Below are 18277 nucleotides of genomic sequence, written 5' to 3' on the forward strand. Positions count from 1 at the left end.
CAAACAACCATATCAGTTTCCTAGGGGTGATAGAACAAATGACCACAAACCAGGTGGCTTAAAACAACAGAAGTTTATTTTCTCACACTTCTAGAGCCTGGAAGTGCAACCAGAGTGTCAGCAGGGCTGTATCCCCCCTGCAGGCTCCAGGGAAGATGCTTTGCTGTGATTTGCAGCTTCTGATGGTGCCCGACAACCCTCGCTATTCCTTACAGCTGCACCATTCCAGTCTCTGCCTGTCTTCCCTCGGCCCTCTTTCCTGAGTGTGCCTTTATGTGTTCTCTTATGGGGTCTCCGGTTATTCATTCGGGGCCCACCTGCATCCAACAGGACCTTCTTTAAACTTCATTCCACATGCAGAGACTCTGTTTCCAAATTAGACCATGTTGACAGGGTTAGGACATGAACATGTATGTTGGCAGGACATGATTCAATCTATGATAACAACTAACTGAAAAAATGAAAATGACTGTTCGTTAGTTTCTTTCACATCCCAGCATATTGTCCTACATCCTCTCTGGGGCACACTCAAACCTCCTTGAAGATCACCAGCCTAGAGTCTGTGCTTGCCTCTGAGATTCTTGGTCTTTCCTTTATCTATCAGCACATCTACGCGTGACTCAGGCTATTATATTCCCCACACTTCTGCCACTTCTGTCTCTCCATCCCATGCTTCTCTGATGGGCAGCCTAACGCTGTCTCACTATCGCACCTTCTGTTTTCTCTTAGATGAAATGATCATGAATTAACTATATTTCCTGAAAAGACATGTCCTGTGTATGTTGTTCTCAACTTTTTGATTCTTCTTAAATATTACAAATGACATGTTGGTATACAGAGCGATGATTTTGTGTTCAGACATTGAACTAAGTTATGTCCCCACTTACGACACCTGCTCTGTCTCTGTAAGATTTAAAATGTCAGAGAACTGGGGGTTTTGTTTGTTTTTAATACACATTGCCAAATAACAGCTTTAAAAGAATTGATAGTTATTTAAGGTCCTATAGTCAGTCTTAGAAGATTATCCATTATTAGTTGTTTATTATTGTATATTAGTTTTGGGGTTTGCAGTTGGCCTCCTAATATCTTTGCACTAGCTCGATGCTGCTTCTGGGATAGAAAAGTGCATTATTTCCCTAAAATTTTTGGTGAGGGCACATTTTTACTTGTTTAGTGAATCATAAAAAATCAGTGAACCTAACCATACCCCATTCCACTCTCAGACCACCCCAACCCTCCACCCCCTGCTGCCATGGCAGGGCTTTGAGAGCAAATCTGAGCTTTTCACGGAGCCATGACCTGACATGAGATGACCTGAAGCTCTTTTTCCCTTCCATCAGAAAAGATGGGACTTAGATCATGGGCAAAGAACAGGAGTGGGTTGTAAAAAGTGACTGTAAAGCAACAATGTCATGACGCCTAGTATTCTGAAAAAGAGCCTTGCTAAAGATCCTGTGGCAGGAATCCCCACCGCCACAGGAACCATTCAGGTCTTGGTTGTGATGGGTCTGACGCACACAGGCATCCATAAACACACCCATTTGCATTTACCTCGGAGTACTCAGCATCTGCTCTAGGTTATGTAGTCATTGCTTCAAATATTGTTAAGGTGTCTTTCGCTTGACAAAATGTATACAAGGTCTGTCCAGAAAAAGTCCAGCCACTGTTAATATAATGAGAACGGTTTGCGCAACACCGACATAACCCGGCAGCCAAGGACTATGGACTGAAATGTGCATGTGTGAACAATGATGACTTCACTGTACTCGTCAGTGACTGGGGTGGTAGATGCCATTAAGTGAGCGTGTGTACTGTGTGGCCATCACAATCAAAATGACTGAGTGAGTAGAGCAATGAATCTGCATCCAATTTTGCAGTAAGCTTGAACATTCCTCCTCGGAAACTACTGGGGTGATTCAAAGGCCTCAGCTAAGGTGATTGGCAGCTTTATCACATGCGCCTGCTCATGCATCACATCTCGTGCAGAGTTTTCTAGCAAAATGTCAAATTACCCAGGTGACTAACGCCCCCCGCCCCACCCCCGCCCCACAGCGCAGATGTAGAGGCCTGTGACTTTTGGCTTTCTCAAAAACTAAAATCACCTTTGGAAGGGAAGAGATTTCAGACTGTTGATAAGATTCAGGAAAATATGACAGGGCTATTGCTGGTGGCAGTTGGGAGAACCGTATGAGGTCCCAAGGAACCTACTTTGAAGAAGACTGAGGCATCATTGTCCTCTGCACAATGTTTCTTGTATCTTCTTCAGTAAATATCTTTGTTTTTCACAGTTCATGGTTGGAAACTTTCTGGGCAGACCTTGTAGGCATGCTCCTCCCTGACTTCCTTACCGGGCTGATCTCTCAGCCTTCCTGTGTTTCCTGAGGAGCTTCTTGTCTCAATGCCTAGTTCACCCCAAATCTGCCATCAGGTATCACAGTAAGAACTACCAAATGTAGGCCTCCTGCCAGAAACATTTTAAAAGAAGTGCTGATTCAATCAGATGAATTGAAATAGGATCAAAGGACATAATTGTTTTGTTTTGTTTTGTTTTATGTATGGTTGTGTTTCCCTCTTATTTTGTTTGGCCCCAATAAAATCTAAAACTTGAGTTACTGGTTACATAGGATCTGACATTATGTTTAAGCCTACTCACGCCACTACTGGCAATGACAAAGTAGGAGTGGAGATGGGGGATTTTATATCAGTCACTAATTTCTGGAGTTTGAAAAAGAAGCTAAATAATTAAGGAAATTTAAATTAAAATAATGGATAATATTTTTAACCCCAAACATTTAATATTAAGAATTGGAAAAGGTATAATGAAATTAACACTGTCATACTTTGTCAGTAAGGAAGTAATTGAAAACATTTTAACAACAGGTGTTGGTCTATGTGCTTTAGCCTGGTCAGTCTGTCTGAGAATTACTTTCAAGTAAGTGGTCATAGACAGGACACGGAGATGTATTACAAGAATGTTCTGTGCAGCAGAATTTCTGTCCTAAAACTAGATATGTGTTACTATAAGTAATATGTTATAAAAATATAAATATTTAGTAACAGTTATTAAATAAATCATGCTATATCCATATAAAGCTATTGAAAAACACATTTTCAAGAATTATTGAATAACTGCTTGCTAATGTGAAATAAAGTAAGAAGATATGAAAGTACTTTTAAGCATCATTTTTTGGTAAAAAAAAATTTATAAGTACTAGAAGGGAAGGAAGTACTCTATAATGCTAGCTGAATCTTTGTCTAGTGGCATTATAGATTATTTTTATTTCTTCTTTCTCCTCATTTTTTTCTACAGTGAATATGTAACACATAATCAGAAGAAATACATTTATTCTTGAGAATAACTAATAAAAGTCCCACAAACGTGTCCCTTCAGGATTAATCACCAAGTATGTCACATTATTTGTCCTTAGCCAGTTACTCTGCCTGTATTGCATGAGCCCTCGTCTGGGGCCTCTTAAAATCAATCACATTTGTCAGCTGGTTCACGTCAGTTTGCTATTTTAACTTAAGCCATCCTTTCATGATTCAGATTGTTTTGGTACATCAGTGGTGACCCATAAAGTGTATTTGATACTTACAGCCATTCCTGTCATTGATATTGGTAAAGGGTTTTTTTTGCCCCCCCCCACCCCCACAAAAATCACTTTGACCATTGAGAGGTACCTTTGTAATTTTTAGATCAAGTAATGACAGCTAATAAACTCCCCTAACAATAAACAAGGCCTATAATTGCATCTACTAATATCAGTAGCTTCTAAATGAACACAGACATGTAGAAGATAAATATGTGCTCTTAAAGCCCTCGTGAAGTAGGTGTGTGCAGAAGATGCCCTGAGTGTGTGTGAGTAGCTGACCAGCTCTGTGAGAAGATGTGTTTGTGGTCTTCGCCCTACAGACAGAGCTATGACATCCAGATCGCGGCGCTGGTCAACCAGACGGGCTTCAGATCTGGGAACATCCTCGACTTGAAGAACCCTTTCTTTAGGTAAGAATGTTTTCATCCATTTACAGCTGTGTATATAAAATCGTAACTGACCATATGGCCAGGAGAAGAGGTTCAGAATAGTTCCATCTTTCCTAAGAGGGGAAAAAACATCTACTCTTCCTCTTTCAGGAGACTTGGATCATGAGATAGAGTTGAATACATCATGTAGTATTAAACAAAATTCAGTGTATAACAATCTGGTCCTCAAACAAAGAACCCTGGAGAGTCCTGTAGAGTGAAATCGGGTTCAGCTGAGCGGTGACAAGCTGTGGGACCTCAGGCAAAGTCACTCGTCTGCATTTGGTTTTCTCACCTGAAGGATGATCTCCTTTGACCTCCATTCAGTAGGGATGCTTTTTACGTAGTAGTATTCCAGTGCACATCCAAACCATGAGTCCATTTAAAGTCTATATTTGAGACTCTTTGAGGTCACGTGAATCAGGACCGACTTCTCCAGAAGGTACGCAGACTGTGTCTGGTACAGAGAATTTGCCACAGTGAGATGGATACAACAAATGTTTCTGGAAAAACGCCCAATCTTTCTACCTATTCAGTATGAGGTAATTAAAATCCACACACAAAATGAGCCTCACAAAGAAAACCACTGGATGCTGTTACCTTTCACCTCCTTACAGAAAAGAGGCTTTTCCCTCACATCATAATGTCTCCCTAAGACTTCTATTTAAAGCATTATGTCTCTATAGCCTTGAAAAACCTGAAAAGAAAACTCCGGAAACTGAACCAAGAATTCTTTGGCAGAGATGGGAGAATGAAATTTTGACCTTGAAGCAGGGGAGGAAAAAAAACAGGCCAAACTGCAGTTTCATGAGGTGTGTGCCAGTCATTGCACATGGTGCAAGTCTTTGAAATCCATTGCCAATTAGGTATGTGGATCTCATGCCTAATTCTGAGGGCAGGGAGGAGCCCTCCTGCCCATCCCTGCTCTGCACAGTCCTGCCATGTAAAGCAAGGGACACAGGTTTGGGCCTGACTACTTGCTAGCACTAGTTAACCTGCCGAGGCCTCAGTTTTCTCATCTGTAAAATGGGACAGATAACACAATGTGGCTGGGAGACTGCAAGAATCTCCCTACCTTGTCCCAGTACTTGACAGTTCAGATAAGTAGCACTCAATAAATGGGAGTTTCCTCCTTTCTTTCTCCCTGTTTTTCCTTCCCTCTGCTCTCCAACTCTCTTAATGAGATAAATAATGATTTCTAGTTCATCCCAAACAGAATCATTTGGATTTTGGAAAAGAAAGTCAAGTTTTGGAGGGCTTTGGAAAACTTCACCTTTTGAATGCAAGAACCATGTAAATAAACTAGTAACATTTGAATCCCTCTTCCAGTTCATCTTACAAGAACAAGGCTTTTTACCAATAAACCGCCCAGAGAAGGCTCCATGCTTGGCCTTGGCCAGCCCCTGCTTTGGATGAGGGCAGAAACACCGTGGCCACAGGCAAAGTGAGAGCTTGTTGGAGCCAGACCGAGATACCTGGACGGCCATGGCCCTGCCCGAATGGGTGGACTGTTGTTGTTGAAGGAAGGGCAGGTGCTTTTCTCTTTCCCGCTTTCTCCCACTCTGCAGCAAGTCTGACTGACATTTAATTAAGCATATGAGGGTGCTTTAAAACGTGACTCCCCTGAAAAAGATAAACAGAGTAATGTCACTTGATTTCAAGACTTAATATATAGCTGCTGTAATCAAGGAAGGGTGGTATGGATTGATGAAAAGGTGATGTGTAGACAAATGGATTGGAGTAGAGGTCACCAACAGACCCGACGTCTGTGCCGACTGATTTGTCAATGAAGTTGAAAAGGCAGTTCCCGGGGGAAGTGAGAGTCTTCCACACTGGTGCTGGAGTGATTGGGTGTCAGTGTGCAGTAAAACGTGACCTTCCACCCATACTTAACACCGTCTGTAAAAATTAGCTCAAAAGAGATCACAGGTGGAAATGTAAAACCTAAAATATCTCATACTTTTAGGAAGGAAACAAAAATCTTTGTGACCTTGACTTGACAAAGATTCCTCAAAGATGACACCAAAGACACAATTTATGCAAAGAGAAAAATGGTAAATTGTATTTTATCGAAATCAGAACCTTAGGATCTTTGAAAGGCACATTTTAAGAAAGTGAAAAGATAAGTCACAAACTGGGTGCAAATATTTGGAAATCATGTATCTGAAAGAAAAGAAACTAGTATCCAGAATATAAAAAGAATTAGTGGTATAATACTCAAAAGGCCCAATAATACAAAAATAATTTTTAAAGGGCAAAAGATTTGACCACTTCATCAAAAATCTATAATAACAAATAAGTATATGAGAAGATGTTCAACATCCCTAGTCATTAGGGAAGCCCAGGTTGAAATCTTGATGACATACTACTACGCACCTAGCCGAATGGCCGAAGTAAAAGTTCCGACAATTCTGAACGTGCGGGCGACGAAGTGCAGCTGCTGGGCCTCTCGGTCTTCGCAGTGGGGAATGCGATGTTGCACTGCTGCTTCAGAAAGTGTGTTTACGGTTTCTTCCATAGTTAAATGCTCACCTTCTGTGGGACCCAGCCATCCCATGCCTAGATATTTATAAAAATGAAATGAAACTACATTTGAATGTTTATTGCAGCTTTCTTCGTAACTACTAAAAAAAACAGAATCAACTGGAATGTCTTTCAACTGGAGCATGAATAAAAAAACTGCAGTCCATCTATACAGTTTACCATTTTCAGCAATAAAAAGGAATGATGCATGTAACAGTACAAATGAGTCTCAACTACATTATGCTGAGTGAAAGAAGCCAAACTCAAAAGGGTACAGACTGTATGATTCCATGTATTTGACATTCCAGGAAAGGCAACACTATTGATACAGAAAACAGATCAGAGCTGGGGTTGGGAGAAAAGTTAACTATTGTGTAAAGGGGGACAAGACATTCTTCAGACGATGGGATTTCTCTGAAGTTGATTATAATGGTGGTGGTATATGGCCGAATGCACTTGTCTAAACATTTGGAACTATACACTGAAAAAGGTTAAATTTACTATATGTAATAAACATTTTCAATAATATAAAAGTGACCCCCCAAAAGGACTACCTACATAAAGGGATAACAGAAAACTTAACAGAGTGGTCATGCTAGCCTGCAGCAAGGCCAGGGGTGGGAGATGGGGTCATTTGCAGCCAGAGGGCTGGGTGGCCTCTCCACAGAGGGCTCAGCTGAGCGGAGACGAGGTTAGCAGGAAGGAACCTGCACGGGCACATGTGCAAGCAGAGCCTCCTGGGAGAGAACAGTGAGGGCAAAGTGAGCCTATGGAAGAGCAAGGAGAGAGAGAAGTCGCTGCGTATTAGCCTTTGCTATAAACCTATAAAAAGAAAAAGTTCTTTCAGTGAACAGAAATCTAGATCATCATCTCAGATCTGAATTTAGGCTATGCATAATCAAACTTACTAAATATAGTGGATAAATATAGATCTAAGGCTGCCCATAAAAACTTCAGGGAGCGGGGATGGAAGTAGGGAGAGGGAAGGGGGAGGGGAGAGGAGAAAAGGGGAGGGCATGAACACATGGCCGGCCTGTAGCTTTGGATCTGGGGGGGAACTTAATCACTTTCCGTGTCATGGAGTCACCTTCTCTGTTTTAGGTTTGCATAGAAGACTGATAAGTAAAATGAAGGCCTGAGAAGTCCCTCAACATTCAAGTTCATGGTTCACGTTTCAAACATGCATTCCGAATTTTACAAAAATATTAGGTTTATGCATTCCGAATTTTACAAAAATATTAGGTTTATTTAAATTTTTTTTCCTAACTCTAAAGTGTGCATCCTAAAATTGTTGACAAGTCTGTTTCTTGGAGCTTCTTTGACTGGCTTTTTATAGCTTTTTGCATGTAGTTGGGGAACAATTTTTTTTTTAATTTGTGGTTTCCCTTTATTTTTATTTTAATAAAGCCATCAGCATTGCTTCCATTTCTGAAGTATTTAAAAAAGAAAGTTAATGCTACCTCATGTTTATATATATGCATATGTATGACATGACATAGACTGTGTTAGAAGTGATCTTCTATTTGCAATTTTAATCTATTTTTGCAAATCTTTTCAACAAATCAATGGCTAGTTCCTAGCTCAGCAATGTGTTAAAGAATCTTTGCCTTATTCATGTAATGGAATAATATGATGTCAGAAATGCTCCTCACTGGCAATATTTGATGACTCTGTACATGGTTAAGAAAGTACAGATGGAACCTTTGTCAGTTCTGTTAGGTTTACAATAAAGCGTTCAGTGTGAGGGACCAGTGGGGCCTCTCCTTCACTTTAAGACATTTGTTATATGTCACATGTCAAATGGTGATGAAAGATGATCTTTCCAAAGAGCAAGTTTTCCCCTGGCCCTAAACACCCTGATAAAAATGGGATGTCACATCAGCACGAGAATCTAACGAAGCCCAACAGGCAGCCCACTCACTCTGTCAGGGGAAGAGGAGCAGACGGCGACCTCGAGTTCTTCTCAGTCCATCGGTCTCCCACAGCACTCAGCCTTCCACGCTGGCGCTCTCCCGCGCTTCGGTCCACTCGGTTGGAGACCATCCCCCCATCTTCCCATTCCAACAGTCTCACAGTGCGCTGCAAGGCTCCATTCAGTGCGCCTCTGCCAGCACACTCACTGCCTCGCTTCCCTGCTCGTACACCCTACTTTCAACGGATCTCCTGTCCCTCCCTTTATCTAATCCTTTCTTGCAGCATTTTATCACTTCATACCCTAAACACACATCATCTTCCTCTTAACTGAATTTTTTGTGGGTTGTATCTAAGTCCAATTCATTTTTTAACTTCCCACAGTGCCTAAGAGTTTGCCTAAGGTATCAAAAGTGTTCAATAAATGTACACTGATTAAATAAATTTATCCTGAAGTTAAGAGTAATTGGAATTTTGGAATCAGGTCTGACAGTGTTTCAATTGCCTTTCAAGGCATGGTAGGCAGAAACTGTGCAAACCCTGGATTGCAGAAAAACAATTTGGATCTTACCACAGTCTCTACCCACACCCAGGGCAGACATGCATAATCAATCCCAGCACTCTTTCTTGCCAAACCCTAACTTGGCTTCACTGTGCTCCTCAGCCCAGTGCCCTAGGAAGCCATTATCAGTCTACAGAAGTGGGCATACGAGATGAAACCTATGACTCATAAGGAGCCAAAAAATTGATATTATTTCCCAGTCTTTGAGCAGTCCCAAAGATCTATAATATTTATTAATTTGTAATTAGCCCCACGACATTGGTGGTGGTTCAGAGGTCAGGAAAAGAGCTTGGCTGAGCTCCAGAAAGGGTATTGAATAACCACCCCCACTCTGTGGAGGAAAGGGATTATGGTGGACTTCTTTAACCAGCTCCTCCAAGTATTCCCCAAAGTCACACAGTTAACATAATTTTCGATCCAAGGCCAGGAAAGAAGAATTCAAAAAGCAGTATTTTCATCACATGCCAAAATCTGAGGACAGAGAAGAATGGCAGACCGAGGCCCCTCCAATTGTCTGTTGGGGGTTACCCCTCAGCTGCCTCAGTATGAGGTTGGGTCCCCGCCTCAGCGGGCACTCCTGGGTTCTAATGTTGGGGGTTACCCCTCAGCCATTTCAGTGTGATGTTGGGTCCCCTTTTCAGAGGGCACACCTGTGTTCTAACCTCTGAGTAGGGGAGACCTCAGCCTCTAGACAAAGGCTCTGTAAACTTTGTGTTGTAATTAGCCATTTTAAACAAACAAGGAATAAAAGATTCCAATGTAACCAGTATAAAGAAAAGAACATCAAGAACAAACTTGATTCCCATACGCACTGCACAGTGGGTGTGGGCACAGCACTGGGTGTCTTTGTCGTCACTCAGAGGATGTGTTCTATAGCATTTATTTTTCTTACTCCACCTTTTCTTTTGGAGATTTGTGTGTTCTTAGTAAATGTTGCTAAAAATGATCTGAGATAATAGGGCAGGTTTTATTTTCATGGAGGAATTTTGTGACTAATTCCAGTCCTATATCTCTGGGATTACTAAGACACAAAGGGCATTCCTTACTAAGTGCAAGTTGACTGTGTGTGGTGGGGACAATCATATTACCATGTATTTTCACATTTGAAAGTTACCTCAAACCAAATACCCTGAGAAGATTTTTAAGAGTAAATTCTGAATTTAGGGAAATCTTGGAAACCTCCATTTTCATAAAATCATGTCTCAGTAATTAAGACCAGCACGTCACAGAGTGGCAGCAAGTTGATTGGGTGCTGGCAGCAGGGGCTGCACTGAGGCAGCCTGCCTCTCGGGACGTGCCGCCAGGACTCCCAGGCACTTGAAGTCACACAGGCTGAGGAGCAACAGGACATACACCAGGAAGATTCCATAGAGGTTAAATTGTGCCTTTGATTGCCAGTAACCCAAGACCGTGACTGAAAATACTTTAAACAAAATGAAGAGGCATTATGTCACAGAACAAGGCGTCCAGAGGTAGAGTGGACTCCTGGGCTGATGTGTCAGCAGCTCAGCGATGTCCTCCAGGACGATGTTATCTCCTTTTGCTCTGCCATCCTCCCTTACAGCCCAGCCCCCGTGGAAGCCACAAGGCTCTCATCCAGACGCACCAATGTCCAGAGTCATAAAAACAGGCTATCACTTCTGGTGTCTCCTCTTTACAAATTAGGACAAGGATAATTAACACATATAACACTGCATGCCAGGCACTGTTCTGAGTGTTTTACAAATACAGTAAGTCCTCACTTACTGTTGTCCATGGTCCTTGGAACTGCAACCAACCAACACCTAAGGAAACCATTTGTACCACCGGCTAATTGACATAAATGGGAGGTAAGGTTTTTAAGGACAATGTGGTTGCAGCCGCAGCTAAGGGCTGTCCAGCCGGCTGCTGCTCCCAACTCACCACCAACTCACCGCCGTGTGCTCTCACCGAGGAACAAGCTGGCCAGGAAGCTGAGCTGCAGCAGTGGCTTTTAAAGATACCGGAAAGACATCCGTGGAACCAGAGGTGGTGATTCACCGAATTAGAATTACTCTACCCAGCTACAATGTAAAAAGTCTTTGGAGAAGGTGTAAGCTGATTTGATTGGAGGCACAAAGGAAAAAAATCTTGAAGTGAAAGGAGAATTTCAGATGCCCACCAAGACTCTGAGAATCACTACAAGAAAAACTCCCTGTGGGGAGGGTTCTAAGACTTGGGATCTCTTTCAGATGAGGATTTACAAGCAACTTGTTGACTTGCACAGCCCTGTGTGAGATTGTTGAACAGATTACTTCCAGAGGTACTGAGCCAGGAAGAATCAAGGTTGCAGATGCTTATAATAAATTGACTATCAGTCCTTAAAAAAAATGTTAAGTGCATACAACATCTCATCAATGTTATAATAAAACAACAGTAAACTAAAGGATGTTATTTGGGGACCTGCTATATTAACTAATTTTGATCCTTTCAGTAACCCTATTAGGTATATATTATCACTGACCCCATTTAACAGATGAGGAAATTGGAGCAGAAAGGTTAAGCAACTTTCCTAATGACACACAGCTAACGAGTGGTGAAGCCGGGGTGTTAAGCTAGGCAGTCCACTCCAGAGTCTGTGCCTGTAGCCACAAAGCTCGCTGTACCTCCCAAAGCACCCAGAGACTTGTCTTCTTGCTTCATCAGCCAAAACTAGTCACATTCCCCTCTAAACTAATCACTGACAAGAGACATGAAATTATCATGAAGAGGCTGAACCAGACAAGCTTTATGACTGAACTGGATGTCAACTCATTGTTCCCAAGTGATAAAAAGTAGTTCTATTCCCAAAGAAGAGAAATGGACATAAGGCCAGGAACCGGCAATACCTGCTTTGGAGGACCTCTGTACTAGCTAATCCCATCTCTTCTGCCTTCATAAGGTAGGAGAGCATGCTGCCCATAGTCCTCCATGCATGTATTTCTGCCTCCCCCCACTTGCTTGCAAGTACTCCGAAGGCAGGAGCAAGTTTGCATGCTCCCCACAGGGCCTGGCGTAGGGTCTTGCAAATAGAAAGTGTTCTAGAAAAGTATTTGTTCATTGTAATTGAATTTTCATTCTCAAGTCTACTTAATTGGAGAGGTCAACAGTTGACCATGCTCAAGACAGGCAGATAATGCATTTTCACATTGATCTAGCAATCAAATGAAGTTGAGGAACTCCCTTGCCATGCAAAATAGCATGAAATCATACATTAACATAGGTCAATGCAGAAGCCCGAACTTATTAAATTGTTAGTGTCTTGCACTCAGCACCTTTGGAGGTAACATTAATGTCACATTTTTATTATGACTTGACATTTCCACTATATTTAAAGAAACACATCAGAGATCCCTAAGACAAAGCAGACTACATAATTCATACCACCCTGTGCAAAAATCAACTCAATTCTAGGTCAACTATTACTGAAAGTAATATTATAGCACATTGGTTAGGGTATGGGCTCTTTAGACATGTCTGGGTTCAAATCCTGGTTCTGTCACTTAACAAACTAGTATGGATTTGGCCAGTCATATGCTTTTCCTAAGCTCCAGTTTCTTTATCAGCTAAAAGGAAGTAATAATAATAGTGTGTTTGTGAGGGTTGAATGAAGTCATACATAAGAGGCACTTAACACAATGTCTGGGTCACTAAATGTAGCTGTTATGGTATTACCTTATCATAGAAAATTGGTTCTTAGCCTCTCCTCCCAGGTCCGTGTCTACATCCTTTTTTAAAATTGCTGTGCTCCCAATTATAAGAGGGAGAGAGGTACATGCTGATCAACCCCATCTGCCAGTCTCTTTCCCCTGTGCAACCCATAATTCTTCGGGGTGGAAGGGGTGACTATTTTTTATTCCTTTTTCTACTGCGTAGCCTTGTCCTCTACCTTTGGGCAGCAGCCTCAATATCTAGCCGCCCAGTAGGGAGCAGCATGTTATCCACAGAAGGAACGCTCGGCTGAGCCCCTTATGTATGAAAGGAATTTAGAAAATCCACATTCTGTTCATAGCCTAATTTCAAACACATTGTCTCACTAAAGAAGTCATCTCATTCATTTATTCATTCTCTCATTCATTTACCTCCTCTTGCCCCACATCAAAAAGCCTACACAAAGGAAGATCTAAAGAATGATGAAGGAAAGGAAGAAAGTACAGGAAAGAAAGAAACAAAAAAAAACTAGTTTAATACTTGTATTGTCTCCATTGAAAACAATTTATCATTGTTATAATCATGTAATAAGTAATTTATAAAAATTCCTCTTATCTGTAACTTGTTAGAAAACATGTAATTTGAGGAACACAACAAAACAGTTATACATCAGGAGCCCCAGAGGCCACTGGCACTGTTCCCCAGGTATTAGGGAATACTTCGAAACTGGAGTGAGAGTGCATTCATCAAAACAAAAACTTTGGGGTCCCGTGCTTTCAAAAATGGTGGGGCAAGCCCCGTGAGCTTTAGAATCGGGCACACTGGGTTTGCATGTGTGTGGACGTGAGTGCTGCCTGCCGATGTTGCCAGGTCCCTTCTCCTTCCAGGAGAAAGAGGATCGCTTTCCTAGACCCCTTGAAGTTAGGCATGGCCTGTGGGCTATTTTGGCCTGTGAGCAGAAGCAAGGCACACAGATGCATTTAAGAGATGATGTGAGATTCTCCATGTCTGTTCTTCCTCCTCCTCTGTCGCTGCGGAAGTCCTGTAAAGATGACGTGTCGTTACATGGTAAAGTTACCTTCTGCCTGAATCGATCTGTGGTCTCTGAATATCTCAGAACTCCCACGTCAACCTATGTTACACGTGTAGTTTGAGCAAAAACCAGCCTTTGTTGTTTTACCACTGAGCCTTGGGAGTATTTCTCATTGTGGAATTACTAAGCCTGTTCTAACTAGTAACAGCATCATCATCCTAGGCACTGAGGCTGTGTAAATAGATAAGCTGGACAGAGTTCTCCTTTTTTATATTATAGCAGAAGGTATTCAAACAGTAAACATGTGAGCAAATAAGTATCTAAATTATTCAAATATGCAGAGAGTCTGAAGAATGTAATACCGGGGCATGGAATGCAGCATGCCCTGGAGGTTGCCACTGAGGCAGTGGTGCTCAGAGAAGCCCCACTGAAGACGCAGGGAAAAGGACTCAGACCAGCAGAACCACAGTTCAAAGGGGTGAAGCAGAGGGGTGATGTGGCTGGATTTATCCTGTGCATTGGTTTATTCTGGTTGCTTTTGATATGCAGACTGTGTGTGGGCAAGAATGGAAAGAGAAAAATCCTGATATAATAGAACAAATGACAGATGGGATGTCAGGGCAAGACTTCAGTACTGAAGATGCTAAGATGGGACCAGATTCAGGGCCTGTTTTAGAGAGCAGTAACAGAACTTGTTCTTAGATTGGCTGTCAGGAGAAGAGGCAAACAATCAAGGTTGACTCCTGGGTTTCTGGTCTGAGCAACTCAGTACTTGTAGTAAACTGGAGAAGGTTCAGGGGGCGGTAGTGAACATCAAGGGTTCTGTTCTGACCATGTTGGGTTTGAGATGGCCACTGGGTGTCGAAGTGGAACTATCTGGCAGGCAGATGTGTGCATCTGGAACCTGGAAGAACTGTGCCCGGAGATAGGGGTTGGAGACTCACAGAGTACACATTTGGTAGTCAAAGCACAAACCTGGGTGAGGTCCCTTAGGAGACAATACAGAGAAGAGAGCCAAGAGCAGAGAATGCAAATGGTTAAAAGTTGGAGAGAGTAGAAGGGATCGGCAGGAGAGACTGACCAGTCTGCCCAATAAGGTCAGAGGAATGTGGTGATGTGGAACCAAAGAAGACGTTACTTTGGGGCAGGGGTGGAGGGGGGCGTGTCAAACATGCTTACAGGTCAGATATGATGGAAAGGAGATCTGACCACTGAAGTAAGTAACATGGAAGTTACTGATGTCCCGGGTAAGAGCCATTGTAGGGGGCAAGAGTGAAGGCCATGATGACAATGTGGAGGAAATCCATCCAGACGGCTCTTCCCAAGGGTTTTGATGTGAACGATGGCAGAAACGTGGGGCACGAGCTGGCCCTCTGTCTCTGAAGCTCTACCTTGGCCGCACGTATCACACCTCATACCCTCCAGCTGTGTGAGGTCACCAGCCTTTTACTGAATCTTGGCCCCTCATCTGGGAATGTACAGCTGTCTTCCAGATGCCCTGAGGACAGATTTCTGTCTCCCAGAGTCTCCAAGCAAGAGTAAACCACATACCCAAGGGAGACATGGACAAAAAGAGAAACCAGAAATGATCTGCATACTTGACGGCAGCCATTGCCAATGCTGAGCCCCCAGAACCACAGTCATCGGTGGAATGAGTGGTGATGTAAGAAAGTCAGACTGCACAGTATCAGCAATTATAGTAAGCTGAGTGACAGATGGTCACAGTGCTGGGGACTGATAAAATTTATCCTTTGAATTGTCAATCCATTTACCCGAGGTCATGTTTATTGATTTTAGAGAAAGGCGGAGGGGTGGGAAGAGAGAGGAGAGAGAGACATCAAAGTGAGAGAGAAACAGTGATTGGTTGCCTCCCATATGGGCCTTGACCAGGGATCAAACCCACAACCTAGGTATGTGCCCTGACCGAGGATTGAACTCACAACACTTTGGTGTATAGGATGATGCTCCAAGCAATTGAGCCACCCAGCAAGGGTACATGATTCACAATTTTTAAAGTATACAGGATGTACAAAGAAGTCTCCATCTGGTCCCCCACCCAGCCTTCCAGTTCATGTCCTCAAAGTAAACTAATCTTTCTTGTCCATTCTTCCATACACACATGCAAATGCACATGCATTCTTTTCCCTCCACCTTTTAGAGCAAGCGGTCTTATACCCCACATACTATTCTGCATCTGCGAAGCTGGGGCATTGTGGAGAGAAGTAGATTTTTGCAATTTCACCTAATAAATGAATTTATCATGAATTCATAGTAAATATTTTTAGGAAAGCAGTTCTTATTAGGTGGTAGGCATGATAAATGGAGTCTAAATTGGGTTCTTGTGTATCTGGGGCAGGGTCTGTTGAGTGGGGCGAGCCTGTGAGGAGGTGGAAAATGCCTAGGAGAACAAAAGTAGGAGATGTGATATGTAAGCGTTTTTATGCATGTTCCCAAGGACTGTCATGGAGTTTCGCCTTTGCTGATGGGTTTGCTCACCGTTGCCCTGTCCCTTTCAGCACTTTTGGGAAGGCTCTGCCCTCCTGCCAACACACCCACGGGGGTTCTTGGCTGGCTCTCTCTGAAGTCATTCAACTGCCAAGATCACCACCCGTACCCCGTCAAAACTGGCCTTGTACTGCAAACGCATCCCTCTTGGCTGACCATCCTTGCGGTGTCTCCATCCGGATTTATTGTGTGACCTGGTCCCTGTGCTTCTGGTTTGACGTCCCACCGGCAGCTGCACTTGTGAACCCCTCTCCTAGCAGGGGGCATGTGCTTCTTGAATGTGAACCAATTCTGATGTAAAAAAAAATAGGACCTAGTTTTTTAAATTGCCATCTGACATGCCAAGTGAAGTACAGCTCATTTTCAGATGATTCCCAGCTGTCATAATAGCATTGCGCCGGAATGGCTCAGTCATCACAGAAGCAAGGAGGGCAATTTTATCTCATATTTGACCTGATAACAGGAATTGTGATTAGAAATCAACTTGAGATACTTAACACAGCTACTTATAATCACATCAATTAACATTTGTACATTGCTTTACTATTTTTAAAGCACTTTCATGTGCACTGTCATAATACGGTAGTGATGGCGGCTCCAAGGAGAGAATGGAACGGAATTCTTTTACTGCCTAAGCTGAGAAACAGGAAGGAAACAGACAGTTTCTCACAAAAGGGAATATCAAAAGAAGACCCCAGTGGTAAGCACAAAAGAATGAGCACTAACAGAGCCAGACTAGAGGTGCTGAAAGGAAAACGTTGCCAATTCAAGAGAGACATGTCATCGAAGGGGGGTCAAGGCAAACGGGGGTCCCACCACAAGGTGTTCAAGAGCAGGGGTGGTAGAACAGCAGTGTGATCCGGCTAGGTTGTTTGTTCTTTCATTTATTACATAGGTAGTACATAGCTTTGTATTAAAACATCACAACAGCAGATAAACCAAAAGAAAGGAGCGATGTATGTTAGGCTTCTCTGTCTACCGTCTTCCAGCCACGTTCTTGGAGAGAATTGCCTGATACTCGTCTCCATTGATACCCCGAATCGGCTGCTGCTTGCTTTCCCTTTTCCCCTGAAAAGTACTTACCAGTTCCCTGTCCAACCTGCTCCCTCTCCAGAGATTTCAGAATGAACATTTCTACCTGTTGATGACTCAGTAAGGACTTAGTTAGTGATAACTGCGTCTCCTGAAGGGTTGGTACTCAGAGTTACTGTTTGTCTCAGAGGCTGCAATGTAGAGTGTATCCACACACATTTGGAAAGAATTTGGCTTGATGATGGTCCCGGCAGTGAAGGCTAAGCAAAGTCATGATCAGCCACGTCCAGTGATTTTGATTTGGAGTAGGACAGATCTTTGTGTTTCCACTCCCCACCCTCCCTCCATTAGCTTATTGGGTTCCCTCGAATACCGGTAGGAACTCAGTGTGTGTTTACTGAATGAAAGTCCTCTTCCTTAGAATGTGATGAGGCTCCACTACTGAACTGATTCAGTAGGCTTTGTTTCACATGAGCTCCTCTGGGAAGCCATTGTCCTGGTGAGAAAGGGAGAGCTGAATCGTTGAAAAGACCAATTCTCCCCCTTGGGCGTAAACGTATGGGAGTGCGTGAGGGTTGACAGTATGGCTAAAATGGGATGAGACTGGCTGTGAGTGCAACGTCGGCATTATTACTTTATTCCAGGACTGTGGGGTTCCCAGCAGGTGGCCCTTCTCAGCAGAAGCTAGCACTTAGAATTCTTTCTTCTCTGACAGTTCTCTCCTCAGGACTCCACTCCCCCCGGAAGTCTTCTCTACCTTCTCACAGCTGTACCCACATGCCTCAAGTAAAACTTGATCTAAATCCATGAAGAAAGCCAGACTCAGGCCATCCTGGCAGGGCACAGGTGGAGGTGAGCTCTCTGGAATGACCACAGGGAGGGACAAGAGAATGGAACAAGCATGGGGAGGTTGCCGGTGCGATGAATACTGGGCTAGCATTTCTGGAACATAGTTGAGGAGCTTTTTTCCTATAAAGTTCTAACAGTGCCAAGCCTGCAGTTACTCCAAACCCTGTCCTTGCCCAGAGATGAGGAGAGGAGC

The 18277-nt window shown here is 43.0% G+C and overlaps 1 protein-coding gene across 2 annotated transcripts in view; it reads left to right on the forward strand.

Moving 5' to 3' along the window:
- LOC114490703 (histone-arginine methyltransferase CARM1-like) overlaps positions 1-8318 on the forward strand; it is a 230287-nt gene extending 221969 nt beyond the window's left edge. For both annotated transcript variants that reach the window (XM_036021699.1, XM_036021697.1), the window contains 3 exons: positions 3914-4003; positions 7646-7753; positions 7787-8318. In XM_036021699.1, the coding sequence (XP_035877592.1) occupies positions 3914-4003; positions 7646-7655 (100 nt within the window). In that variant the 3' untranslated portion in view covers positions 7656-7753; positions 7787-8318. The remainder of the gene's footprint in view (positions 1-3913; positions 4004-7645; positions 7754-7786) is intronic.
- Positions 8319-18277: the final 9959 nt, after the last annotated feature.

Source organism: Phyllostomus discolor, chromosome 3, assembly GCF_004126475.2.
Source record: "Phyllostomus discolor isolate MPI-MPIP mPhyDis1 chromosome 3, mPhyDis1.pri.v3, whole genome shotgun sequence".
Classification (NCBI taxonomy): Eukaryota; Metazoa; Chordata; class Mammalia; order Chiroptera; family Phyllostomidae; genus Phyllostomus; species Phyllostomus discolor.